The following is a 26,817-nucleotide window of genomic DNA, read 5'->3' on the forward strand; positions in this document are numbered from 1 at the left end:
GCTCCCGGCCCCAGCAGCAGCACTTACATCAATGAGGTCGGACAGGTCGTGGATGTAGTACTTGAACACCGAGGCGTTGGTGGCCTCCAGGGCCAGCAGATACTCGTTCCTTGCCTTGATGGCCTTCAGTCTGTTCTCCGTGTACTTCGCTTGGCGCTGGAAGACAACAAAACACCCCAGGAAACGGCATGAAAAGAGGTGAGCAGCACCCTGAGCAGCACCAGAGAGCACCGAACAAACCTTACTCTGCCCGCACACATTTTGCCCATTTCCAATCCCAGTTTGGCCAGGACTCCAAGGCCTGAAATGCAGATTAACTGCTTAGATGTGTTTAAGCACTGCTGCACTGGATTGAAAGTCTTCAGACTGTGGGATGGGGAAGATTAGAGGAGGAATGAAGGGACAAGGGGGGTTTGGGAGGTTATGGCCCAGCTCCAGCACCACCAGAGAAGCCCATGAGGGTCCGAGGGTTGCTATGGGCACCTCAGCTCCTCCAAGGCCTGAACTTGGTCCTTCCAGAGCCTAAATCCATTCCAAAGTAACTCCTTTCCTTCCAAAAAACCCTCAGCTGGCTTTGCCTCTCCTCCAGCTGAGTGCTGAGCAAAACCCGCCCGAAGAGTGGGATCTGGCTCTGAGGAGGGAACCGGCGGCTCCAGGGTCCATCAATACCTTCTCCTTCATCTTCTCGATTTTTTTGACTGAGCTCCTCCGGACGTGTTTCTCCTCGAACTTGACGTTGGAGGTGGAGTCGGGGGAGCGCGGGGTCTGCTTGTCCTCCTGCTTCACCGACTTCCCAATCTGCTTCTCCTCCTGCTTCTCGGCCTCCTTCAGCTTGCTCTGGGCGCTGATGCTGTCGGCGTTGTACATGTGGTAGGTTTTCATCACCTGCACACAACAAAAACCAACGCTCAGGGTGCCCTGGCGAGGCAGGGCTCAAAAAAAAACGACCTGAAATACCCGAACCAGGGAAAAAAAAAAAAAAACAACACTCAGGGAAACTTCCCAGGTCAGAAAAGCGGGGCGGGAGGTGCCTGAGCCGGTGTGGCTTTGAAATTAATCTGAAATCAAAGCGGGGGATTCTGCAGCTGCCGCTCTGTTTGACTTTGGCGTGTGCCTTCCTGCAAGCACAGAAACCAAAAAGAAGGCTGCAGACTAAATCCAGCCTTCCTTGAGCCGCTCGAAGGAAATGATAAGGCAGGAAAACGAGAGCTTCTCGTCAAGCAGGTCAGGTTTCTGAAGGGAGCCCTATCAGCCCTTCATCTGGGTGAAGCCGAGCTTTAAACATCACAGGGTGGAAATCCAGCCTCGGCACGGCGCCCGCGAGAGCCACTCAGGGGCCGTTTGTTCAAATCAAATTTGGGGCATGAAAGCACTTCTGGGCACCTTCCGTAATAAAAAAATTAATAAACGAGTGTGGTGCTTGCCTTTAGGGAGGCCGGGACCCTGTGCTGTGAGGACAGCTCCCATTGCAGCACGTTTTTATAAGTAAATATAGATAAATATCCCCCCCCACAGTCACAAAACTCCCATTTGTTTCACGTGGTATTAATGCCTAGATTTGTGTTAAGCAAACAGCGCCAAAGGACATGAGATGCAAACCAGATTTTTATCCGTAAATGCAAAGCAATTTGAATCCCACAACCAAAACAAACACGATACAACGCTCACGGGGGGGGGGGGGGGGCAAAAAAAAAATAAATAAAAAAGCACAATCGCATCAAATCACCCATTCCAGCAGCAATAAAGGCTCCACCTGCGAATAACTCGATTTATCCCAGATGAAAACCCGTTTACAGCTACTTTGCACCAGAACATAACACAATTTCACCCAAGTGGGCTGCGTGCTCCCCCTCCGCAGCGATCAGCAGAGGTCCCGCATCCAAAGAGACTCTGGATTTAAACATGAAAGGGAATGTGACTGCAGCCCCGTGCTAAAGAACACCCTGAGTAATTCCCACAGCCGCACTCCCGGCCCCTGCAGATGCTCAGACTCTAAAGGAGGCGTTTAGAATTATAATAATAGATGCAAAGGAGTCGCTTCTCCTCCCTCGCTCGGAGTGGAGCGGGCAGAGAGCAAAAGCAGAGGGAGAAATCCCAGTTTTAATGGGTTTTTTAATGGGTTTGTGCCACTCCGGCAGCCACAGTGTAAGGGGGACACTGGCGACTCTCTGAGGGCAAAATGGCACAGGATGAAAAAATGACAGGCTGGGACAACAGAAAAATGACAGGCTGGGACAACCCTCGGTGGTTTTGTTTGTGTAGATAAAGTAAAAATTTCACCCAGATCCACCTTGCCCAAGAGCAGGGATTCTGCCAATCCTTTGGATATGGAATCAGGGAATCACCGAGGTTGGGAAAGACCTCCAGGGTCATCCAACCTTTGCTTGATCCCCACTTTGTCACCCAGCCCAGGGCTCTGAGTGCCACGTCCAGCAGAAAAAGAGGTGGAATTATTTCTAAAAGTATCACTGCATTTAATCACCCGTGGGTTGGCTTTAATTCCAGCAAAAACAAACAAAAAAAAATTTTTAGCACGATCAGAAGTGGCTTTTTGCCAAGGAAAAGGTTTTCCGGTGAAGGGACAATTCAGAGTTCTGCAGCAGGAGGAATGAATAAATAGATCTGAATTTCCCAGCACTGCCATTAAAAACATCAATACCTTACCTCAGTTTGTTTAGCAAAGGCTGAATTCTGGAAGCTCTTCCTTCCAGGGGTAGAGAAATGAGCAGAATTCACCGTTTGGCTCAAAAAACTGACCTGTCAGAGCCTGGCAGCCAGAAATGATCCCCTGTCCATGAAAGTCCACTCAGCAGCCACTCCAGAGCCGGCTGAACTCGGATCAGAAACTGATCTCAGTCCCTAAATTCTGGTTTTAGAGACAGATCCACGTCCTTCCTCAGGATCCCCTCCACGACAGGACTCAAAAGTTGAGCTAATTACGCCCTCAAACCCAAAACCATCTCTGGAGTGCTCATCTGCCTGAATATTTGGCTTTGAGGCTCTGATAGGAACAAACTGTAATGAACCAATTCCCTTTATAAATTTTACTGACACAGGAAATTTCAGGGAACCCCCTGGAACCCTGTAACGCCGATTTTTACCCCAATTTCACCACAGGGTCAACGTGCCACGGCCTGAGGAACAACCCTGCCTCACCTTTTGGAAGGAGGAAGAGGCCAGAACATAAATCTCAGTGTCGTGACCCGACAAATCACTGAGGAAGGAGAAAATAAACGGCGTTTTCAGCCACTCAGCTGCGAGTTCTGCTTTGGAAGAAGAGAACTTGCTCAGTAACAGCTGCAGAAAGCAGAATTTTCACCGAGCAAGAGGCTGTTCCATTCATGTGTGTGAGGAGAAGAAAAATCCCCGGGCAGCACGTGAACCCTTGGGGACACATCCTTCCTCCTCCTCCTCCTCCTCCTCAGTGTCTCCAGTGGATTTACTGAGAAGCAAAAAGCCCGGATGGGAAACTCTTCCTCTAAAAGGAGCTGCTCTGCTCAGAGCTGAGGGACAAAAAGCTCAGCGGGTGCCTCTGCAGGCTCAAACCCCGAGATTTTTTTGGCCTGTTTGGAAATAATTCTCCCCATTTCCGGCTCTTTTTTTTAAAAAAAAAAACCTCTCGCTGCAGCAAAGTAACAAATAAATCTTTGGGGAACCGACACTTAAGTGAGCTGAAACAACACGAGGACAGAGGGGGGAAAAAATGGGATTTACGGGGCTTTGGAGCAGCCTTTTCTCAGCACCGGGGGGAGAAGTCCAACACTTCTCCCTTGAGCCCGAGGAGATGCCAAGAAATGGGTTTGATTTACCGTGTAGAGTTCATTCAGGACCTTCATCAAGTCCTCCTGGAGCTGCAGTCCCACCTCCTTGCTCTGCGAGAAAACAGAGAAACGAGAGTCAGTTGAGGAAGACGCGGCGGAGGAAGCGAGCACGGGGCGCCCACAAATCATCCAGGCTCAACTGAGCCCCGCTGCTCGTGCCGGCAAACCCAACCAGGCCACTCACGTTGCACCAGGAGGATTAATAAACTGGAAGCTCAGACGGGCACAGCCGGAAAAGCTCTGCTGGGACAGAGATGGAAATTTCCAGAGAACGGGAGGTTTTTGATTTTCTGGCCTGAAAATACGGAATTTTCCCCATTTTCACAGGATCAAGCAAGGCTGTGGGTGCAGGACAGGTCGGTGTGGGAGCTGAAGAAAAGCGGGATAAGGAAACCAGCACGTAGCAAGAATAACTTAATTCAGTTTATGGGTTTTATTCATTCACTGCCCACCGAGGCAGCATTTGTGTGCTCGAACGCTCACGTTACGAGGGTTTAATATCGACTGGGGCAAGCAAATTTGATAAATTCGAGATTATTTATGCCTCCAACGTTCAGGGAAAGAAGCAGATAAAGAGGCAAGGCAGCCAAAGCCAGGTTTAAACCAACATTTCTGCCCAGGAAGTCGAGACAGTGCTGAACCACGAGGAAAAAACCAACAACACACTGATAAACTGAAAAGCCAGGAGAGAAAGATTATCGGATTTAAATTTAAATTATTCTCTTCCACATACTGTCCGGTTCAGCAGTGCTCGGAGTGTGTTTCTGGGATGAAAAAGAACTGCCTTATTAGAGGCTTTTTGTTATTATTTTGGGGTGCTGTGGGGTCAGACCAGCCTGGAATCGCTCTGTTGGCAGCACGGTGGGATTCACAAGTATCCAACATCTCATCCTTGGGATTCTCCCCACGTTCCAGTCCCATCTTCCTCTCCCTGCTGCAGGAAAAAAGAGCACCTGGCACAAATGCTGAGAAAGGAAAAAAAAGCTCTCTCTGAGGAGTCTCTAACTGAGAGAAAAGCACAGAGCTGGTGATTCCCAACCTCCAGCAACAAACCTCCAGGATTTCCACCTCGGGAAGCAGAAGGGGCTGGGGCTGCTGCTCACCCCTGCAGGCATCTGGGTGGCTGGGGGGTTTTTATCTTCTTCTGTTCTGTTAGAGCCGGGATTAAAAACCTGAGAGATGCAATTTTCCTGTTTGGACTCAGATGTTTATTAACTCTTATCTCCAGCACAGTCTCACAAGCTGTGAGCTCTGGCTAACGAGGTAAAAATGGCTCCGTCTCTAACTCCTTCTGAGGCCTTTTAAGCCCTAATTGTCCAATAACGAGATGACACCGAAATTATTTTTACTTTTAACCCAATAAGCCATTGGACTATTCACCCAATAAACGAACGGGGTTTGGCTGCCTTGCCTCTTTATCTGCTTCTTTTCCTGAACGTTGGAGGCATAAACCATCTTGAATTTATCAGATTTGCTTGCCCCAGTAGAAATTAAACACTCGTAACGTGAGGGTGAACAAAACACCACCCAGGCATGTGAAGAAGAAGGTGAAAAAGAATTTAATTTACACCTTAATCCTCCATCTCACCTTATACATACTGCCATGTACTAAACCCTTAAATCCTACGTTTTGCACCCTGTGATATCACACAGCAATATTCAAACCACACACCCACAAGCCCAGTGCTGCCACTGAATTTTGGGAGCCTGTTCCACGGCCTCAAGTCAAACGTGGTGCTCACTTGAGGGTCAGAGCCTTTTAGCACAGAAAGCCTGGAATTCTCAGCTTCCAGGGTTCCAACAGGTCTCCAGGGTTTTTTTCTGGCTGCCTTTTCCTCCACGTGGAGATGATGGATGGAAGTGACTGCCCGGCTCTGTCTGCAGTGCCCTGAGCACTGAACTCTTCACGCAGAAGGAGCTTTCCAGCCACAGGCTCCCTGTGCTGCTGGAACTGCCTGGCCCCATCATCTGCCTCCCCACCCCGCTTTTTTCCAGCCCATTTTGCTCATTTCTTGCACTAAAAAATTAAAAAAAAAAAAAAAAAAAGGCTCATTTGCTTCACGAACTGCTGAAGCATCAATTATATGACAGAGATTAAAATGAATATTTTAATGCAGATTCGGGTTGAAAGGGGAGAAGAAGATGCCAAATTGTCAAAACACAAAACTCTCCGTGCTTCCAAATGAGCTCGCAAAGAAAGGAGCTGCTGGATTGCTGGACTGGAAAAAAGCCTTCCATTAAGATGAAGGTAAGACAGATCACAGGGGACATCCGAACAAGAGCTGTGCAATGAGCGCTGTTAATGTAAAACTGTTCCCTGCACTGATTCCACCAAAAAAAAAAAAAAATGTCTAGGAGAAAAAAAAAAAAAAAAAAGCTGAGCTGGCTGACCCTGATAAATGAAAATACATTGGAGGAAGCAGAAGGGTTTGCTTGGGAAAGGCAGAGGAAAACGGGTTGGACGTCAGGAAAAAGTTGTTGCTTGGGTGCAGCGGAGGGAGGTGGAGGCGATGCACAAAGAGAATTTCCCTGAATTCCCACGGAATTCAAAGTGCAGATCAAAGGCTGCTGATCCCACCGCCGTGGAGGCACGAGAGATTCCAGCCTCATGCCAGAAAGTGCCACGGAATTAGGAATAAAATCCCTGCCAAGGAGAGACAACAACAGTCCTGGCAGTTGGGGATGTCTCGGTGTCAACTGCCATTGCAGCAGCCAATCCTGTATTGTTCTGTATTTTCTCTATTATTCCGTGTGTTTTGCAAAGGCAGAATGATTCATTTTGTCAACAAGGCAATAAATAGGAGATATTCTCATCAGCTTTACTGTGATCTACTCCTGGCTGCACCTGCCACCACGTCTATCTGTCCCTCCCTTAACGTGAGGAAGGGCTTGTGCAACAAAATCTCAATTAACTGGCTCCACTAATGAGCTGGGTGTGTGTGTGGGGTGGGGGTGTCCCCACAAAGCGTGTGTCCTTATCTGATCAGGTTAAACCCTTCTCCTGCAGATGTGGGAGATGCTCTGGGTGGAGGAGCACCCCTGGGACAGGAGCTCCCAGCACAGCTGAGGGGGCAGGAGCGGGGCAGCTGCTCACCCGGGCAGGGACAGGTCACCAACAGACCGTCCACAGAACCACAACCAGGCTGAAGAGACCTCCAGGATCATCGAGTCCATCCCAACCCCAACCTCAGCTAAACCCTGGCACCAGTGCCACATCCAGGCTCTCCTTAAACACACCCAGGGATGGTGACTGCAGCACCTCCCCGGGCAGCTCATTCCAGCGCTTTATCACCTTTCTGTAAAGAACTTTTTCCTGATGTCCAGCCCGTGTTTCCCTTGGCGCAGCCTGAGGCTGTGTCCTCCTGTTCTGTCAGTGCTGCCTGGAGAAAGAGACCGACCCCACCTGGCTAAAACCACCCTTCAGGGAGTTGTGGGGAGTGGTGAGGTCACCTCTGAGTCCCCTTTTCTCCAGGCCGAACAACCCCCAGCCGTTCCTCAGAGGGTCTGTGCTCCAAAGCCAGGGATCGTGTTCCAAACTCATCACCAGCCTTGTTGTCCTCCTCTGGATGAGGAGGAGGAGGAAGATTTCCCTTCCCCTGCAAACCAGGGAGGTGATGAAGAAACCTCCTCTTCCTCTATAACCCTGGGAGGTGATGAACAGACCTTCCCCTCCTCTACAAACCAGAGGTGATGAAGAGACCTCTTCTTCCTCTGCAAACCAGGGAGGCAGCAGCAGCAGGGCAGTCGGAGCAGGATGCGGCAGCAATGCCAGGCTGGGGCTGCACGTTCTGCCCAGCCCAGGAGGCTGCTGTGAGCACACACACACTACTCCTTTGTTACTCCAGGGTGTATCTGCACCATGTGCAGGGCTGGAGGTTCTGCCACCCCTGGCTGGAACATAAATTCCCAGCACGGGCCGTGCCAGCTCCTCAACGGCCTCTTTGTTCCAGCCCTCCTCCCCTCCACCTCCCCTCTAATTTAATCAAGATGTTTTTGGGATTCTACTGCGGGGCTGTTCCGCATTCCACCCAACATTAACGACTTCAGCTCCCAAATATTTGAGGGGGGGGGGAATAATAAAGAGGAGAGCTCAGGAATGCCGTCAGCATTTTCTGCCCTGGATCTCCAGCCCCAGCAAGGTCCTGTCAGAAAGATGGGATGGCTTCAAAACCAGAATTCCCCGGAGCTCCTGAGGTGCTTTCCCCACAAACCCACCAACAGCCAGCAAGGGCTCAAGCCACGGGAGGGTGAATGTGTAACACACCAAGGTAAAGAGATTTTTATCTAATTTGCTGCCTCAAGTTGTGGTCAGAGGGTGACAGCTGGAGCTGGAGCCCAGATCTGCTGATTCTGGAACAAAATCAGGTCTCTGCATCTTTTAAAAGCAACAACTAAACATGCCAAAGTGGAGAATGAACATTGGATATTCCCATGGTTTTTGAATCACGGTGGAGTGAGGGTGAGGACGCCAGGAGGGGAGCAGGGATTCAGCACAGAGGGACCAACTCTGCCCTTCCCTGAGACTTTCACTCCCGGCATCTGCACATTCACAAATTCACACCGCGACGGACAAACCTTTGTACAAATGGCCAGCACTTCAACCACGACATTTCTGTCACGGGGTGGGGCTTTTCCACCTGCGGGGTGCTCTCAGATTTGTCATTTTCTGGTACCAGAGCAGCAGGAGACGCAGCGCAGCTGTAAAGTAGGTCACGACAGACCCCTTCGGAGAATTAATAATTCCTCCTCCTTGATTACTGCAAGGCTTTTAACCAGCTCATCGTGGATTTTCCATCTGACAGCAAACACCCCGCAGTGTACCAGGAGATAAACTGGGGGTTTCCCCCCACCATCCAAGGCGTTAAACGGGAGAATTTCAAATCCTCAGGTTGGTTTTCTTGATGCCAAACGGGGTTTTCTCCCCCATAAATATCCTCAATTAAGTGGGTTCACAGGGAAAGGTTCCTGCTCCAGCAGCCCAGGGAACCTCCCAGCTAAAACCAGAGCAGAAAATGTGTTTAAAGCCCAGCAGGGCAGGCAGATGCTGAGCTGGTACCTGGCTCAGCTCAGAGGAGCAGCCTGTCCTGAGGCCCCTCTGCTCACAGAATAAATCTGCCTTTCTGCCCATTTACATTTCCAGTCACTTCCCAATTTCCTTACGTAAAAAATGTGTCAAACTAAAAAGAAGCAGTTCGTTCAGACACTGCCCGAAGTGAGCCTTCCACAGTCTTTTAAAAAAAGATTAGAAAAAAGGTAATTTTCTTTTTTTTTTTTTTTTTTTCCCCTTCAATTTGAACACGATTATCAGGCTGCTTCTAGGGAAATTTCAAAGAGACAACACGGGAAGAGTGATTAAAGAGACCAAATTAAAGAGACTGCTGCTCAAAGGTCCCTACACATATAAATAATCCCAAGGGATCCCACTCAAAAGATACGTCTGGAGGCAAGAAAAGCTGATAACCATGCGAGGAACAGGGAGGTTGTTCCATGCAGAGAAATGAAGGGTCACACGAAACACAGAGGGTGACAGGGGGATAGAGGGAAAAGGGGAAATCAAAGCAGGAATCAGCTCAAATAGAAAAAAATTGGGGGGGTGAAAATACATATATAAATATAAATATAGGTATAAACACGGATATAGATATAAATATAAATATATAGATGCAGCAATGTAGAAATAATTAAGTCAAGGGGCCGTGCTGAAGGAGGACAAGCAGCAGAAATCAAAGGGAGATGAAGGAATGAAAGGGAGCAGACATCAAAGCAGGATGATTTTCCAGGAGAGGGAGAGGTGACTGGAATAGCAACGCTGGTGGCACCAGGGCGGGCAACTCCAACCCCGCACCAAAGCCAGCCCTAAACCATTAACTCTGCCCAAACAAGCAAACATCACCTCCTCCCCAGGGTGGAACGATTTGTTACCAGGACAATTCCCTCACCCCCCTCAGTTAGGAAAACCAAGGCAGAATTTCATCGCCCTTTCCGTAAAACCCTTTTTCTTAACATCCAACCTAAATTTCTTGATTTCCAACCGAAACTGGTGCAGCTCGAGGCTGTGTCCTCTCCTCCTGTCAGTGCTGCCTGGGGAAAAGAGATCAAGCCTCACCTGATGCCTCGGGAAGGCTGAGCTGGAACAGAGACGGCACAGAGCTAAGAGAATAAAGTAGAGATTTATTAAAATGCTTTTAAGGACACACCTTGGGCAGGACAAGAGCCTGGCCAGGGCTACAACCAAGGTGGACCCAAAATGGGCCCAAAATGGGCACAAAATGGGCACAAAATGGGCCCAAAATGGGCCCAAAATGGACCCCTGGTCACCAGGTCTCACACTTTTATAAGTTTTGGTCCATTCGCATATTGGGGTTTAACTGTCCAGCTACAGCTCCAGGTTGTGAGGTATCATCCTTCTTGTTTCCTCCCTTCAGCCCACCCTTGTTTGTGCTTTTGGGTCTGAAAGCTGTCCTCGGTGTCCGACGGGAAAAGGATTTGTTCAGTGTCCCTGCTCTGTGCAGAGAGCTGAGTGACACTCAGTTGGAGGCTCCGCTCCGCACCCTTAGGCAGCACAGAATCGGAAAAAGCAGAAACTCAAGGCACCACTGCAAGCACCTTTCCCTCCCAGCACAGCCCTTATCACGCCGGGCAGCCCCGATCACAGCTGCACTCCGGCCTTTGAAAAGCTCTCCACACGCTCAGAGATGCAGCAGCTCAAGGGCTCAGTGACAAAAGGGACCTCAAGCACCTCCTTCCTTTTTTATTTCCCTGCCTGTCCCCCCACCTCACCTGCTCCTGCATCCCGGCGTGACACAAAGCACTGATCTGAGTGTTTTCACTGGAGAGGAACGGCCCAAGGAAAGGATTTTATGCCTCAGGATCAGCTTTGGGCCGCCCTCAGCGGGTGAGGATCTCTGCGTCACCGTCCTCTCCACATCTCACGGCAACCCAAACGCTTCCCAGATTGAAGCTGGGAGATTCCCCATCAACACCTGCAGCAAGGCAGCCTGGCTTTTGTTTGCCAGCAGCTTGCCCCTGCTTTTAACCCCGGGAAAGGTAAAAAACAAAAAAAAAGGTGGGGAAAAAAAATCTGCTTGAAGTTCAGAGATCCTCTGACATCTTCCGTGCTGCTCCGGGGATATTTTACACACGTGCCACCGAGGGAGGGTTTATAATTTATACATTTCTTTAAATCCAAGCACTGCAAAGCTGATTTGTAGTATTTCCATCACAGCCCTCATCTGTTTTCTAGCCTGCAGTACCTTTGGTACTGATTCCAGCCGCTCCTTGCAGCTCAGGAAGGGAAGAGACTCAAGTGAAAGAGCACAAGTAGGGGCCACGTCAGCCAAATTTCTCCGTTTATCAGCTGCTCCCAGATAACAGAGGATGCAATTTTTGGTTTTAACCACCCGGCACAAGTGGAGCTGTAATCAAACACCTGATTTGGCCTTCAGCCAAGCTGGTATTCCTGGCCAACAGCCAAACAAATAGTTGGGATTTAGCAACAAGTGCCTTTTTGTTTGCACAAATTAACAGTGGAGTTTGCCCTCGGCCTGGGAGAAGCGAACCGGAGATGGCATTTTGCTGTTGATCGGTTATTTATTTGGGTTTTTTTATTCTAGCCCTGCCGCTCAAAATGAAATATAAACACGGGGTTTGTGCTGCTTTGTCAGGGGCTGAAGGTGAAGCTGCCATTCCCAGCCAAAGTGGGATGATATCAATTTCCAAGTCATGCTTTGCCAAGGCATTTTCTGGGCCACCTTGCTCCAGCACAGCCCTCGTTGAAATTCAACAGGGAGATTACTCCTCCTTTGGAGGGATTAGAGGAATTGAAGAGTAACTGCCACTCAATAATCCCGTGTAAGTATCTAATCAACCATAATGTAATTACCAGAAAGTTTTAAAAGGTCAGAAAGGGCCTCAGCGTGACGTTGCTTGAAAAGGAGAAGATTCTTCCTCCGCTCGGGCAATGACGTAGGAAAAAAGCAGAAGTGCAAGAGAAACAGAATGTAAAAGTGGAATGTATTTTTCATCCTCCACCAAAACCCTCAAGAAACAGGCAGGAGAGAGGGAAGAGCGCAGATTTTGTTCTCCCGGAGAAATCGCACCCACAGGACCCTGCTGGGACGGGGCACAGGCACCCTGCTCCGCAGGTAACACACACCAGGATGCTGCTCCTTCAGGTGCATCTTGACATGAAACTTCACAACCTCGAGCACTGTTCGCTTTCCAACAGCCTAAACAAACTGCTTTTCACACGGTTTTTTCACACTTGAAGCATCAGACAGAAAATAAGAAACATCTGGACAGCCCCTCCCTTCTCCAGGCCTTGCAAGAGCAGAGATAACTCCCCAAGCTCGGGACAGGTTGCAGGGGGTGGGAGAGGGGACAGAGAAATCATAAATGGCTTCTCACAGCGAAGACCTGCAATGACTGCACCAGGTGAAGCAGCAGATGTTGCAGCCACCAGCAGGTCTCTACAGGGACCAGGCATCAGCCTTCAACAACGATTTCGAAGCCTCCAGATCGTGTTTCTCTAACTGCAAGAACAGATCCCTAACAGGAAAACCCTCCCACACTGTCCCACCTTCCTTCCCAGGTGGAAATCAAGGGGACAAGGCAAACAAAGGAGAGCTCGGCTGTGTTCTCTCCTTTTCCCAGATAAGGACAATACATCCTTTTATCATCCAGCATAGCAGGAATTCTCCCTAATTTTTCTTTGAGCAGCAATTTCTCCCCGGCAGATAAAATCCTGTCTTTAAAGAGTTGTTCTCGCCTAACGTTCAGAGTCGAAGAACTGGAAGGTTTAAAATTTCTTTAAATTCTCAACATCCATTCAAAACTGTGGGGCAGGCTAAGAGGAGAAAAAAACCACAGCCTCAATTTAGACCAACAAACCTCAACTGGCCACACTGGAGGAAAAAATGCCTGAAAAAGGTGAAGACAAGTCAAGCCCAAAGAGGAAAAAAAATCCCCCAGTAAATGGATCCAGCACAGGTAAAGGCTGGGATGGTGTTTCAGAAGAACCAGGGTGAAGTTCCGTGCTGGAGCTCTCCGTTACCTTCTTGAAGAGGCGTCCCGAGTCCTCGCTGACCTGCACGAAGCGCGGGATGATGTTGTTGAGATAAATGTCACTGAGGGTGGTGTGGTCCCTGCTCTCCCTCTTCACCTGGTTCAGCAGCAGGTTCCAGCAGTTCACTGGCGACAGCACGTTCTGATCCTTCCTGCAAGGACACAAAGGATTCAGACACCGTTCTGGGGCTGGGGACGCAGCTGTGGGATGCTGAGGGGCAGAGGGAGATACAGAAAATACACCCTCGGCTCCATTCCCCTACATTCCCATGGGCTTTTTGTCCCCCCGACAAACAGATCCTGCAAGTGCCAGCTGCAGCGTGCCAAGTGCAAGGCTTTCATTTTTTCCCTTTGAATCCAGGATTTTGTGCATAAATCAGAGCCCGAGGGAGGGAGGGAGGGAGGGCGATGGCTCCAGCGTCTGACAGGAGGTTTCACAGTCCTGTCTCAAGAATTTGGGTCTCAACCACAACAAAAAAAGATCCCGAGCACCCAGTGAGGCCAGCAGCGTCTGCACAGGAAACACAATGCCGTGTGTCTCCATTCTGGGAAGGCTCCTCTCTCTGTCCCCAGCCACAGAGAGCAGCACTCCTCAAAGAAACTTGCTTTTCTCATCTTTGAACTCTCCCCGCCTTCTTCCAGCTGAAGCGGCCAGCAAATGAGCAGCACAAAGGGCAGCAGGGGAGAGGAGAGGAACCTCGCATTACTTGGGTCAGCATTGCATTTATTGGAAGGAATAAGTTGTCTCTCGGGGCCGGAATTTCACCCCAGATGAAAGCTGGGGTCTCACAGGGAGCTCCAGCAGCAGATCCAGGAGCCTTAACAACATCATTTATTCCTCTTCAGCTCTGTTTACCATTCATTTACAGCACAATAATATTTATCTAGAAAAGAATAAAACCCGTGGTGCAAAGCCCTGGTTATTGTACAAGACTCTGTCGGATTTCTTTCCTCCTAAAAGAAATGCAGTTTAATTTCCATCAGAAAGGGAATATTCTGCACTTGAAAGGACAGCAATCTCTGCTGCAAGAAACTGGGAAAATGGGAAAGCTGAGCCAGGGCAGAGTTTCATTACCCTTCTCATGACACCAGCACTTGGATTTGTGCTGCAATACGGATAATTTTAGATAAAGAGTTTCAGAACAGCTGATCTTGAATTTTTTTTTTTTTCTTTTCTTAGGAAAAAAAAAATAGGAAAGCTCAGGACTGAGTGCAGCTTGTGATCTGGACTGCTTCACCCACTGACTCCATCTCTGCCCTCTAAAGCTGGCAGAGCTACAAGTGAAAATTACCCCGTTACCACGAAGAGTTTGGGACTGAAACTTTTGCAGGAAAAACAAAAATCCTCAGACTCTCCACCAGCTGACCAAAATCCTGCCTCAAAACCCCTCAAGAGGCCAAATTCTTACTCCTGGCAGCCTGGAGGAGCTGGGAGCCCCCAGGATTCCAGCTCCAAGAACCCCTCGGAAGGAGCAGGAGCGCCCTGATTCCTTAGGGAACGGCGAGCAGGAGAGCTGCAGGAGTTAACTGGCCACATCCCAGCTGTGCTGGCCACAGCAGCCCTGGCTATTCCAGGGCAGGAGCAGCAGGAATAAACACCAGGGAAGGCTGGTGAGGGAAGTCACTGGTGTCTGCCGGCGCCACGCGGGGTGCCGACACGCTCCGTGTGGTCACACATGATGAAAGGCACGCCTGCAGGAGAAAAGTCACCCCAAAGCCCACACGCCCCCAGGATCGTCACCTTCGCGATGCTCGAGCCACACACAGCCAGATTCTCATCTGAAATCCCTTTAATTTCTTGCTGACTCTTGGTTTTCCATAACCCCTTCAGCGCCTTGCTGGACTCGTACAGATCCGGCGTTCTCACGGCAAGGAAGGGAGGAAAAACCTCTCCTTCTCCATTTGCTAGTGACGATTTCCCCAGCAAAAAGCAGACATTCGAGGCAGAAACGAAACAGAAAAGGAAAGGGTTGCTTCAAAGCTCCCAAGCATCCTTTAGACCTCCACACACATTAACTTTTACAGCACCTCTGGAACTGCAGCTTCTCCTGGGGTGGGACACGGGCGCAGTTTTCCCAACAGGGAGCAGGAGCTCTGCACCAGAACCTCTTCAATGCTCATCACAAGCAGATGGCAGAGAGCAAACTGTGATTCCCATTAACCATCCCAGCCCTCAAAGGAGCTGGCAAAGGCACCCTCTGCTCCCAGTTCCATGTCACCACAGGGGAGGGATGGGAAAGGGAAGGGAAGCATCAGTGGGGCCCGAGCTCCATCCCCACACGTCCTGCAGAGTGACAGAATCTCACCCTGGAGAGCTAAAACTGATGAGATCGACCCAAAAAACTTCAGGATGTGCATGTGAACTTTCCCCAGAGTGCTGGTGCCTCCACACTGCCAACAACTTTTGGACCCAAGCTTCCCCCGCGAGCAGAAGGAGGAGGAAGAAGATGCCAAGATCCAGGTTTATTTCAAGCGCTGCTTCTCCTGCTGTAAAGACGGTGTGGTGATAGCGAGCGTGGATGTTTCTTTAGGTTAGCCTAAATGACAGCGGGATCACAGCCACGGGGGCTGGCTGGCAGCAGGAAGAGGAAGCTGCGCACAGATTTTTTAGGGAACCACAAACGATGCAGCCCTGCGGTTTCCTCGGGTGTTATCTCGATCGGGTCCTGCGCAACTTCCACTTCAAAGGTTTCAGCTGGGCCTCAGAAAGATCATAAGGGAAGATTGAGTCTCAAGTATCTTAATTAAATCACTCGTTCATACAAGGGACTTGCAGGCAATCCGAAGATTGATCTGCTTCAAGGCAAGCAGGGGAGAGCGACAGACGCCGGCGACACTGAGCTGGGCAGGGCAAGGAAATGGAGGAAAGTCATCTTACAAAACAGAATCAAATTTAGAAAAAAATCACCAATAACAAAATAAATAATAGATTAAAATAAAAAAAAAATCTAAAACCACATCCACAAACCAGGAATAGGAGGCCTGTGTTTCCACAAGGAGCACAAGATGAAGGAATGAATGAGATGAGAATGAAAATACTGCTGAAGAGAAAGGCCCTGTTCATCTTGGATTTCCAGGGATCCAGGGGCAGCCACAGCTCCTCTGGGCACCCTGTGCCAGGCCCTGCCCACCCTCACAGGGAGGAATTCCTTCCCAATTCACCTAAATTCCCCTCTCAGTCTGAACCCATCATCACTCCTTGTCCTGCCCTGACGAAGGGTCCTTCTCCAAGGGACTGTCCATGGCACCACCAAACTTCCCTGACCGTCCCCGCTGTGGATGAGGCGTTGAAAACAACACCTGAAGTCTCCTGTTCCACCTCCTGCTCTCCCCAGAATATTCAGATTTCCCCCAGAAGTGTCCAACAGGCTTTTCCAAAGCTGGTGCATCCCAGGACAGACAACTGTGCAAACCCTCAGAGCTGGAGCCGGGCCAAGCGTGAGAGCAGAGATTTAATTGTTCCTCTAAATGCTCTTGCAGCCCTCTCTGAATTTTGTCCTCTGCAGTTTGCTCTGGCAAGAGAGGCCACAATCACAGCAACAGCCTCACTGAGATGATGAAACCCAGCCCAAAAATCCTCCCCGAGGTTTTACATCCATCTCTGCTGGCCGTGCACCCCTGGCTCTCTGCACTCACAGAGGTCACTGAATCAGTGAATGTTTAATACTTACAAAAATCTTCCAAACGGGGTTATTTGGCTCAGAATAAAATGTGCAGGACTTGGTTTCAGCAAAAAAAAACCCCCACGAAAATAGCCTATACAGCGTGTATTATTATTCTTATTAATAATAATGTAAGTGGAGCCCACGTGGCTCAAATGCTTCTGCAAATTCCTCCCTCACAGCCTGTATCATCCCTGCTTCACAGGAATCGTTTTACTCTCAGGAAAATTAAAGCTGAACTTCTCTGCAAGCTGCTCATTCAAACCCACATCTGATTTTCCCCGACACAGCTCGGCGTTAACTGCAAATCTGGAGAATTACAAGCATGGACATCCATGCTGCTCCCTGCCCTTCTCTTCCAAAAGATCCCAGTTATGAACATCTGTTGTTTACAAGTGCTCAGCCCGGAGGTTGCCAGACTTATTCTGCATCTTCCACTTGAAGGCGAAGGCTGCCAGAAAGCCATCTGAATTTCATGCTGGGATATCCTGGACATTCAGCTCTCCAGCTGACAATTGCTACTCAGGATCCTGCTTCCAAAGATTATCTTGATTTAAAACGTGGCCTTAAAATAGCCTTGTCTTGTCTTCTTTTTTTTTTTTTTTTTCCCTCTCCCTTTTTTTCTTTTTCCATTTTCTCCCTCAAAAGCAATCACTCAAGATTCGCCATGGTTTTCCTATTGTTGACTGATGATTTTGAATAGGCAAATGCCTCCAGGACGAAAATCACATGAAATAGGAGAACTGAAGGCTGGGGTTGGAGGTCCCAGGGCCTGAGTGCAGCGGGACAGAGCCTTTTTTTGGGGGGCTGGAAGTCACCCCCAGCCCTGCAGGGATCCCAGAGCCAAGAGCCACCTGTGAGACGGATGCTCTGATCTACACCTCAGGCACTAAACCCGGGACAAACAATCTCCTGGAACAACCACAGCTACAGAACCTGGGCTTTGAAAGGCTATCACCAGATGCTGAGGAATACATGTAATATTTACACCAAATATTGGGTGGGACTATTCCTTTAACAGCCTAATTAAAAAAAAAAAACCAAATATTTTTTAAAAAGGCACGGTGAGGTCTAAGAGCCATGGCAGAGCAGCTTAAAGCAAGTAAAACCTGGGCTGTATCCAGCTGCCATCAGCTCCTGTGTCACCCTGGCTAAATCAACCTGCTCCCCTCCCTCAGACACATCAGAGGAGGACAACACACACCTACCCCTGTAAACCACTTTAGGATGCTGCAGTGGAGCTTCAAACCGAGCAGCGCACGGCACCCTCTCAGCCCAGAGCTCAAAACCCATGTGGGAAATTCTCCTGCAAGGAAAGGCTGAGAGAACTGGGTTTGTGGAAGCTTTGGGGTGAGCTGACTGTGCCTGAAGAGGCTGATGAAAGATGGAGAGGGATGACTTACAAGGGACTGGACAAGAGGAATGGCTTCCAATTGACCCAGGGCACGTTGAGAAGGGATACTGGGAGGAAATTCTTTCCCGGGAGAAACTGGCACAGAATTCCCAGAGAAGCTCTGGCTGCCTTACCCCTGGGAAGTGTCCAAGGCTGGGTTTGGAGCAGCCTGGGATGGTGGAAGGTGTCCTGGATGAGCTTTAAGGTCCCTTCCAACTCAAACCATCCCGTGATTCAAGGCAAACGTGGCCACCTGATCAACTCTGGGACAGCCACATCTGAGAAAAACAAACCTCAGCAGGCTTTGAGAAGCCCAGAGCAGCCTGCACCTCCCACACTGCTCTTCCCTCCCAGCGTGGAGGAACCCACACACTCCAACTCCTGGGTCAGCTTGGAGGAACCCACACACTCCAATTCCTGGGTCAGCTTGGAGGAACCCACACACTCCAATTCCTGGGGTCAGCTTGGAGGAACCCACACACTCCAATTCCTGGGGTCAGCTTGGAGGAACCCACACACTCCAACTCCTGGGGTCAGCCTGGAGGAACCCACACACTCCAGTTCCTGGGGTCAGCGTGGAGGAACCCACACACTCCAATTCCTGGGGTCAGCGTGGAGGAACCCACACACTCCAATTCCTGGGGTCAGCCTGGAGGAACCCACACACTCCAATTCCTGGGGTCAGCTTGTAGGAACCCACACACTCCAGTTCCTGGGTCAGCTTGGAGGAACCCACACACTCCAACTCCTGGGGTCAGTATGGAGGAACCCACACACTCCAATTCCAGGGTCAGCTTGGAGGAACCCACACACTCCAATTCCTGGATCAGCATGGAGGAACCCACACACTCCAATTCCTGGGTCAGCTTGGAGGAACCCACACACTCCACTTCCAGGGCTCAGCCCCAACCCTCCCGGCCCGGAGATGATTCCCTTAAAGCAGCACAGTGGGAGCAGCAATTCCACAATAGCTGCAGAGCAGGAATGCAACATGCAAATTACAGGGTGGCCGCCTGACAGATTCCCGTGTGTCAGGAGATCTAAAAACGGGGCTGTGCCACGGGGAGCAGGCGGGGAATGATACGGTACCTTCCGACATAATTACCAGCTTCTGGGGAGAGCAGCCTATTATGGGGTATTTATAGGGTCAGGCAATTACAGAGCTCCTCTCCCAGACGTGTAATCCCGAGGAGCAGGGAGCTGATGGCTGGCCTTTGATGGATTCCAGCAGCTCCACAAGAGATGCCAGCCACGATACTGTGATTCAGACAGAGCAGCGCTGCTGGTTACGACAGGAATTGCTTCCCTAAGGATCCCTGTGGCATTCTGGCACTCTTCTGACTGGCACAGAAATGACCAAACGAGTGCTGCACGGCCAGCCTGACCTGTGCCACACACCCAGCAGCCTCAGATTTTGGGTTATTTTTCCCCTCTTCCAACTCTTGACCAAATTGATTTGTGTGTTTAGGACTCAGAGCTTGCAGGGATGCCACATTCCAAGAGCAAGGTGCTTTTCTGGCAGGAGCAATCTGCTGCTGAAGCAAAATTAGGAGCCTGAGCAGCACCAGCCCTCTCCCTGCAAATCCTGCAGGATTCTGTTCAGCTCCGGTCAAAAATTCCACTTTAGAAATTCATTCTAAATCCCCAAGCAGAAGGTAAGTTCTATGCAACCTCCTCAAGCTGAACACAAAAGTGTTTCTGATGGGTTGTTTCGTATCATGTAACAGAAAGAAAATCACCTCAATTTTCACCAGAAATAACAACAAAATTAACTGAAAACACCCATCACACTGCAGAGGAAGATTGTAATTCGAGACATCATCTCTTTAGTGCCACCTTAAAGGCACCTGCAGGACGCGCAGAGTTCATAGTTGTAACAACACTTTCACTCGAAAGGAAAAGAATAAAATCCTTCAGACTCTGACAGGTCCATGGATATGCAGAACAACTCTTCCCCGGTCTGTCAAACAGCTCAGCTCAGGCTTTCCTGAGAACACAGCACAACGTGTGCTCTCGATGAGAACTGAAGTGAGCGACATCAAAGCTGCGCAGACAGGAAACTTAAAATGGTGCCTCCTTAATGGCTTCCACACAGAGAGCTGCTGCTGGAAACGGGAAGCTGCTGCTGCGTCCCCACGTCCCTCCAAACACAGCAACAAACACAACACAAACACAGGGAGAACGTCCCGACCCAAACGATGCGAAAAGCGACGCTGCGCTCTGGGCGGGGGCAGCCCCAGATGGATCCTCTCAGCCCAAAATGTCCACAGCAGAAATGATTCAGATCCCAAGGCTGCTGCTGCTGTTCCTGCTCCGTGTTTTCCCCAGCTGCTGCCCTGACAACACAACCCAACAAGGCTGAGCACTGCCCAGATGGATGGGGAGCACTGGAGCGCTGTGTTGGGTTCACGTGGCCGTGCCACGCAGCCTCTTCCTCACACTCCACCCTCCTGCAGCCCCTTCTCCTGGGAAAAGCACCTCAGAGGAATCAGCAGGATGTGGATCCGAGTTCCATCTGCACCACTCATCCCAACTCAGAGAAGTGGGGAAGAACCAACAGCCAGCAACAAGGCCAGCAGCACGGCCAGACCCACTTGTAAAGGATGCTCCAAGCAGGAGAGTCGGGAGATTGTCAGTGAGGACGTGTTTAGGTTTTAATTGAGTCCCACCAGCTCGGTATCCAGGGATTCCCCCACCCACATGGCACAGCTCTCTCTGGAAGTGCTACTGGCCTTATTTCCCTGCTGTTTGAAGTGATAGTAGCAGAGCTGCAACACAACTCCCACACAGAGCGTGTGTGGGAACCCAAAACCGGAGAACCGACAGCAGGGAACAGATTGGGAACAGCTTCCCTTCAGAAAACCAAAGCCATTGACACTGAAGGAAATCCTGGCTTTGTCCATCAGATCTGGCACACAGCTTTGCCCACCCTTCCCAAGAAGATGACTCCTTTTGCCCATTCCAGTCCTTACATCCCAGTCCTTCTTAACAACACGTGCCCTACCAGGAATTACTGACATGAATGAGCACCCAGAAACAGGGAATGGCTTCTGTGTCCAACACAAAGCTGGGGAACGTTTGGCTCTGGAATCCAGAGCAGCGCTGGTGCCTACATCCACTCTAACAACTCTCTTTTCCATTCCTATCCTTGCAATCAATTCTACAGCGGAGGGGGGAAAAGAAAGGGGCAGAAACAAAAGGCAAATACTCTACTTGAATTGCTGGTCTTTGGTGCTCCTAGTTTTAGCCAGGAATCTCTCAGCCAACTTCTCCAAATTCCTGGAGTAATCCATCTCAATCTCTGCCTTCTTGCGGAAGAAATCCTGCAAGTCCTGCAGTAACTGGACCCGAAGCTCGCACTGCTGGTCAAGGCATTTCAGCTGCTCTACCAACTGGGCACGGATCTCTGCAACAAACAAAAGCACTGCAGATTAAACACAGTCCCATCACAGCAAACACCATCAATTCTCCAGCAAAACATCGTTAAAAAAAATATGTTCCCTCGTTAGTGTCAGCCAGGCTTGCCTTGCGGTGATTAACTCCGTCTGCAGGCACAAAATGACTGGGGCTGCATCTCGGACACGGCAGTGGCAGGAAATCCATCCCAAACCCTGCAGCCTGGTGCACAGCAAAGCTCCGCTGCTGAAAAGTGCATCACTTTACAAGTGTCAAGTGCATTTTTTGGCACGCGGGAACGAGTGGTCACTGCCTAAAAATGTACTGAACCTCAGCCTGGAAAAAGGGTCTGAACGCCGCAATCCCCCCACGTCAGCTCGGCAAACCACTTCAGGGAATTTCTATCAAATTCCTCTGCAAACTACTCCTGATGCAGAAACAAGACGCTGCACATTCTGGGGCACTCCCTAAAGGCACCAAATTCAGATTATTCAGTTTGTTCTTGAGTCTCCAGCTGTGCAGCTCATTATAAACCAAGCCATGAAAGAGATGAAGAAACCCCTCTGGAGAGCCAACACCAGAGCACTTCCCATTAGGAAATCATCTCCAGGAAGGCTCCTTTTCCTTTTAAAATATCTGCAAGTAACATTCCTCCATCTAAGGCCCCCATAAAGCCCACAGACATAGGTGTTACGATTATAATTAATTATCAATTTATATCCATAATAACCACAGCATAATTATTACGAATGTCTCCAGGTTAACACAATATTTTACAAACAGTTTTCCGGCATTTTACAAACACGAAAGCGTCTCCCGTTAGCCGCGTGTTCTCCTTATCCCATTGATCCCGAATTTAAGGGACAGAATAGTAAAATGACTCACTCACGGTCAAACAGGGCATGAAAACACAGCAGAAGTGTGTCAGTCCCAGCTTAGAAATGCAGAAATATTCAGTGGTGCAGCCAGCAAAGGCTATTTGGCTTTTACACAGGCAATAAACTCAACATGAAATCAATAAAATATGCCCTTTCATCTAAAGGTCTTTGAGCAGTGAAACTGCAGAGATTTGCCACGGCCTGACTGCGAGCGCTGCTCCCTCCCTCCAAAGGTTTTCCAAGATGTGTTGTTCCAGGCTGAACCCAGAACCAGCAATAAAATTTCAGGTTTCACAGCTTTCCTCACACCTCCACAGTGCGACTGCAGGCGCCCACAGCTCCATCACCACAAGGGAGCATTTCCCAAATCCAAATTTTTTTTTTTCAGAAATCGGCGACTTCGCCGCTGATTCCTGAAATACGGAAAATCACGGAGAGCAGCTTGGCTCATCTGTGAGTTTGTCCCTTTGCCCAGGGAAAAAAAAAAAAAAAACAAAACAAAAACCCCAACATCTGGACCTCCATGGTTTCATTCCTGCCAGGCACTCCCGGGATCAGTTGCCTCGGATCGTGCTCACATCTGCGGGAACGGTTTGAAGGAATCCGGGATTTGCCGTGAACAAAACCCCGCATCTTTATTTTAGGGACTCCAAAACCCAAACCACATGTATGGAAACACGGCTCCCGGGCAGCCTTGCCAAAAAGAAAAAGAAAATACAAAAAAAAAACCTTGCACAAATGTGGGGTTTTTCAAGCTTGAAGATGACCTTGATTAGCACCGAATTTGGTTGTTCCAAACTTCTCAGCCTCGTGGTGCCCAGGGGCTTTTGCTGCAAGGAGGAAATACAGCCAGCAAGGTTGTTGAAAGGGAGGAGTCAACACTGTGATGTGGAGGCAAAGCTGGTCAGGTTTATTTTTTTCTCCCCAGCAGAGAATCTTAAAAACCAGAAAAGCTGTGTTTCTTCATCAGGAAACACAGCAACAGGCAAATGCATCAACCTGAGCTGCCTGTGCGCGTCTCCAACCAAAACCACTCCAGCTCTGCCATTTCCCCGGGCTCAGGGATGCCCCAGCTCAGGTGGGAAGAGCGTGGGGTCACCCCAGGAAGGGCTCTGCACCCTCTGAGGGTGACAAACCCAAGAGGAACCCAGCCATGGATGGGCAGGGAAGCACGAGCCGCACCAGGTGAAATCTGCAGGCTGCGTTCACCCCCAGCTCTGGAGACGCCTTTGCCTTTTGAGCTGCCTCTGCTGTCTGCCCCATCCCAGCTGGTGTTTCAGGACTGGCAGGGCCACGGGGAGGGCTGGGCTGCTCACACACATCAGACCTGCCAGCACTTACGTAAAACTTTGCTGCTGATGCTCCACATGTGCTGCGCGCGCTCGGCTCCAGCCCCAGCCACAAACCCACCCAAGGATTTGCAAGGCTCTGCACCAGTGACAGGTTTAACCAGGGAAACGCAAACCAGACACCCCCACCCCACCCGAGGCTTTGCCATTAGGACTTTTTAAAGCAAAGGAGGTGATAACAGCACCAAAACTGCCAGGAAGGTGGCGTTTCCTTGCTGCAACCACTCAGTTCTCCTGCTCCTTAACCCTGACGCTCACCTGCAGGTCTGACATCCAAAAAGGAACATCCTTCAACACAAGGAGCATCAGAAAGCTCTTCCTCCCTTTGCGTTTTCTCCTCCACCCACTCCTCACCAAAAGGGATGTTCCCAACACAGAAACAACTCTGTGACCTCTTCAGAAGCTACTGGACAAAAGACGCTAATTTTACTAAGTTGAGGACTCACGGAAAGGGATCCCACAAAGAAAATCCCTGAGCAGCTCTGGCGTTTTCTGCTAAGTACACTCAGAAAGAGAGTCGGGGTTCAAACGCAGCAGATTTGGCCTGTGATGTTTTTATCTGTGCACTTAGGGAATGCTCATCCGCGATTTCTTGGAAGTCAGCAACCCTCTCAGACACCTTGTTAGAGGAGAAGAGTGGGGTAGGGATGGCAAATACCAGATTCAGGCAGGTCATGGTATGACCACCCGTGCTCCTCGGTGCCTCAACTGATGGACGTCTCATGAGGGCAACAACCCACCACAACTGGCGTTCTCAAATGGAAAACCACCTTCTGGAGCAAAACTAGAACCGCAAAGGACCCCTTCCAAAAACCCAGCAGCTCCCAAAGACGAGAAGATCAGCAGAGCACGAGTGTTTTAACCAGAAAATCACAAGGCAGCCCGAGCCCTTGGCTCTCGAGGCGGGACACTTCACGCGCAGCTCTCTCACCGAAGAGCGCCGAGAACCGCCAACTTCTCCTTCGGCGCGAAACGCGATATCAGCACTTTTTCTTTATAAATAAAGGCAGTGTTTCGGAGGGGAGCAGCGACAGCTGATCGGGCTCCCGCGGGGAACAATGAGCCATTCACGGCCCCGGCTTATCAAGGCCGCGGCGCTGGGCCGGAGCGAGGCAACCTTGCTCATCTTTCAAACACACGCCCCGCAGCCCTCTGCCGCAAAATAAAATCAAGAATGCAGGAATTTCCTGAGGCTTACTGCGCTTTCCAGAGTATAAAGTGTCTGCTTGTTTTCCCACTGCTTACACAAGCAGAAGGTATTTTTTTTTTTCGGGCACATCCCCCGGCGGAGTCGGGGCCGTGCGTGCTCTAACCCGAGGGTCACCGAATTACACGGGACCTTTTCATGTCTCCAGTCACAACAACCACTCCAGTCCTGAATCCACGGCTCCTACGTCTCTTAATTTGCACAGGTTGTTAGGTTAACAGCCGCTTTAAACACCAAAAAAAGCCTTTCTCCCCCTCCTTTCCTTCAGAGCTTGGCGATCCCACCCACTGCGGTGGCCGGGGACAAGGAACAACCTCCTGAAGGTCCGGCCAGCGCTTCAAGGGCCTGAAGGTGAATAAACACACGTGGAATTCATGGTCAAGATGCCGGCGGCAAAATTAGGATTAAACACCAGGTATTCTTCTGGCAAGCCTTGCCCTGTATTGCCGAATTCTGTCTATTGTATTTCGAGCTCACGTGGCTGACAGCTACATAACGCAAACATCCTCGGTGGCCACAGGAAGTTTTCCATCCACCTCAAACAAATGGTTTACTCGTTTCCATCACCGGAGCATAAAGACACCTGGGTCACCGAGGGACAGACCATTGCATAATCCTGGACATCTGCCCGACTTGACTTTTACCCACTCTGCAACCACCCTTTCAACGTTCCATGTAGCACGCAGGGCGTAGGTCCAGTTTACAATGAATTCAGAGGGGAAGGAAGGATCTTCTGCCTTCTGTATTTTAGTCCCATTTTCCATTCCCCATCCCTGGAAGTGCTGAAGGCCAGGCTGGATGGAGCTTGGAGCAACCTGGGAGGTGCCCTTGCACATGGCAGGGGGTGGAGTGAGATGAGCTTTAAGGTCCCGTCCATCCCAAAGCATTCCATGATCCTCAGCATCCTCAAACTGCACCAAACACAGCAGACTTCTGCAGAGCTCCTGGCAAGGATTTGCGTTTTCATCAAACAGTTCCACCCAGAGCAGGGGGACATCCACAATGACTGGGACTGCACCTTGCTCTGGGTACAGCACCCAACGCCCACCTTCAGAAAAACAATTTCCCAAACTTGATTTTTTTAGGCTTAAGCATCCCATAAAGTTGGGACATGGAACCAAATCTCCTGCACCAGCTTGTTCATTCTCCCACAGGTCACACAGTGACCTGAGAAAGGGCGACCTCAGAGCCTGGAGCCCTCCTTCATGGACTCTGAGCCATGTTCCTGCACCAAGCAGGATCATGTCCCTGCCTAGGAAGGGTTTCAGCTCTTCCCAGGGATAAGCTGGAATTGCTCTAGCTGGATGCCAGCACAGGGCACGAGGAGGAGGCACGAGCAGCCCCAGCTGCTGCTGCTGCTCAGTATCTCTCCCCCATCTCCTGCATCCCCGCCGTGCCTTTCCCAAGGAGTCCCCGCCCCAGCCCCAGTGCCACGCTGCAGGAAAAGGTGACAAAGCTTGGGAAAGGAGTGGGATGGCAGCAAAACACAACCACCAAGCCCCGGCTCCCGCCCAAGATGAAACGGCAAAGCTCTCACCCACACGGAGCTGCTGCACCGGGGAGAGCCTGGCTCCAAACCCAGCTGTGCCTGGTGGTCCCACAGCTGTCCCCATCCCCTGGCTCTGCCAACACCAAGGCACAGCCCAGGGACAGCAGGATCCAGGCAGGAATGGGAAGGTGGCAGCCAGCATGGCTCAGTTAAGCCCTGACTAAGAAGGAACCACGCTGAACTGCACACCCAGCCTAACACAAGCTTATCTTTCAGGCTCCCCGCAGCACAGGGAAGGCAAAAGGAAAGCCAGAAGGAATTAAATCTCCCCTTCAGACAAAGCTGGAGCAGTGATTTCAGATCTTGTGCCTCATCCTTTTCCAAGCCCTGTTCTCCTGGAAGCTGCCACACACGCCCGGGTGCTGAACGTCAGGATGAGATGTCCTGGCATCCCCCTCGGAGACTCCATGGAAGTCAAATTAAAGACTACCGCTGAGTTTAAAGCCAACGCTCCATTCAGTTTGCAAAAGTTAAAACAATCCAACACTACGGCTCCTGA

The 26,817-nt window shown here is 50.1% G+C and overlaps 1 protein-coding gene across 3 annotated transcripts in view; it reads right to left on the reverse strand.

Moving 5' to 3' along the window:
• SRGAP2 (SLIT-ROBO Rho GTPase activating protein 2) overlaps positions 1-26,817 on the reverse strand; it is a 96,094-nt gene that overhangs the window by 41,773 nt on the left and 27,504 nt on the right. For all 3 annotated transcript variants that reach the window (XM_066204021.1, XM_066204020.1, XM_066204022.1), the window contains exons 3-7: positions 21,153-21,345; positions 12,874-13,036; positions 3,810-3,872; positions 670-885; positions 28-156 (exon numbers count right to left, since the gene is read on the reverse strand). In XM_066204021.1, coding sequence (XP_066060118.1) covers positions 28-156; positions 670-885; positions 3,810-3,872; positions 12,874-13,036; positions 21,153-21,345 — 764 coding nt within the window. The remainder of the gene's footprint in view (positions 1-27; positions 157-669; positions 886-3,809; positions 3,873-12,873; positions 13,037-21,152; positions 21,346-26,817) is intronic.

Source organism: Chamaea fasciata, unplaced genomic scaffold (genome assembly GCF_029207755.1).
Source record: "Chamaea fasciata isolate MVZ Bird 193981 ecotype frontalis unplaced genomic scaffold, bChaFas1.0.hap1 SCAF_25, whole genome shotgun sequence".
NCBI classification, from domain to species: Eukaryota; Metazoa; Chordata; class Aves; order Passeriformes; family Sylviidae; genus Chamaea; species Chamaea fasciata.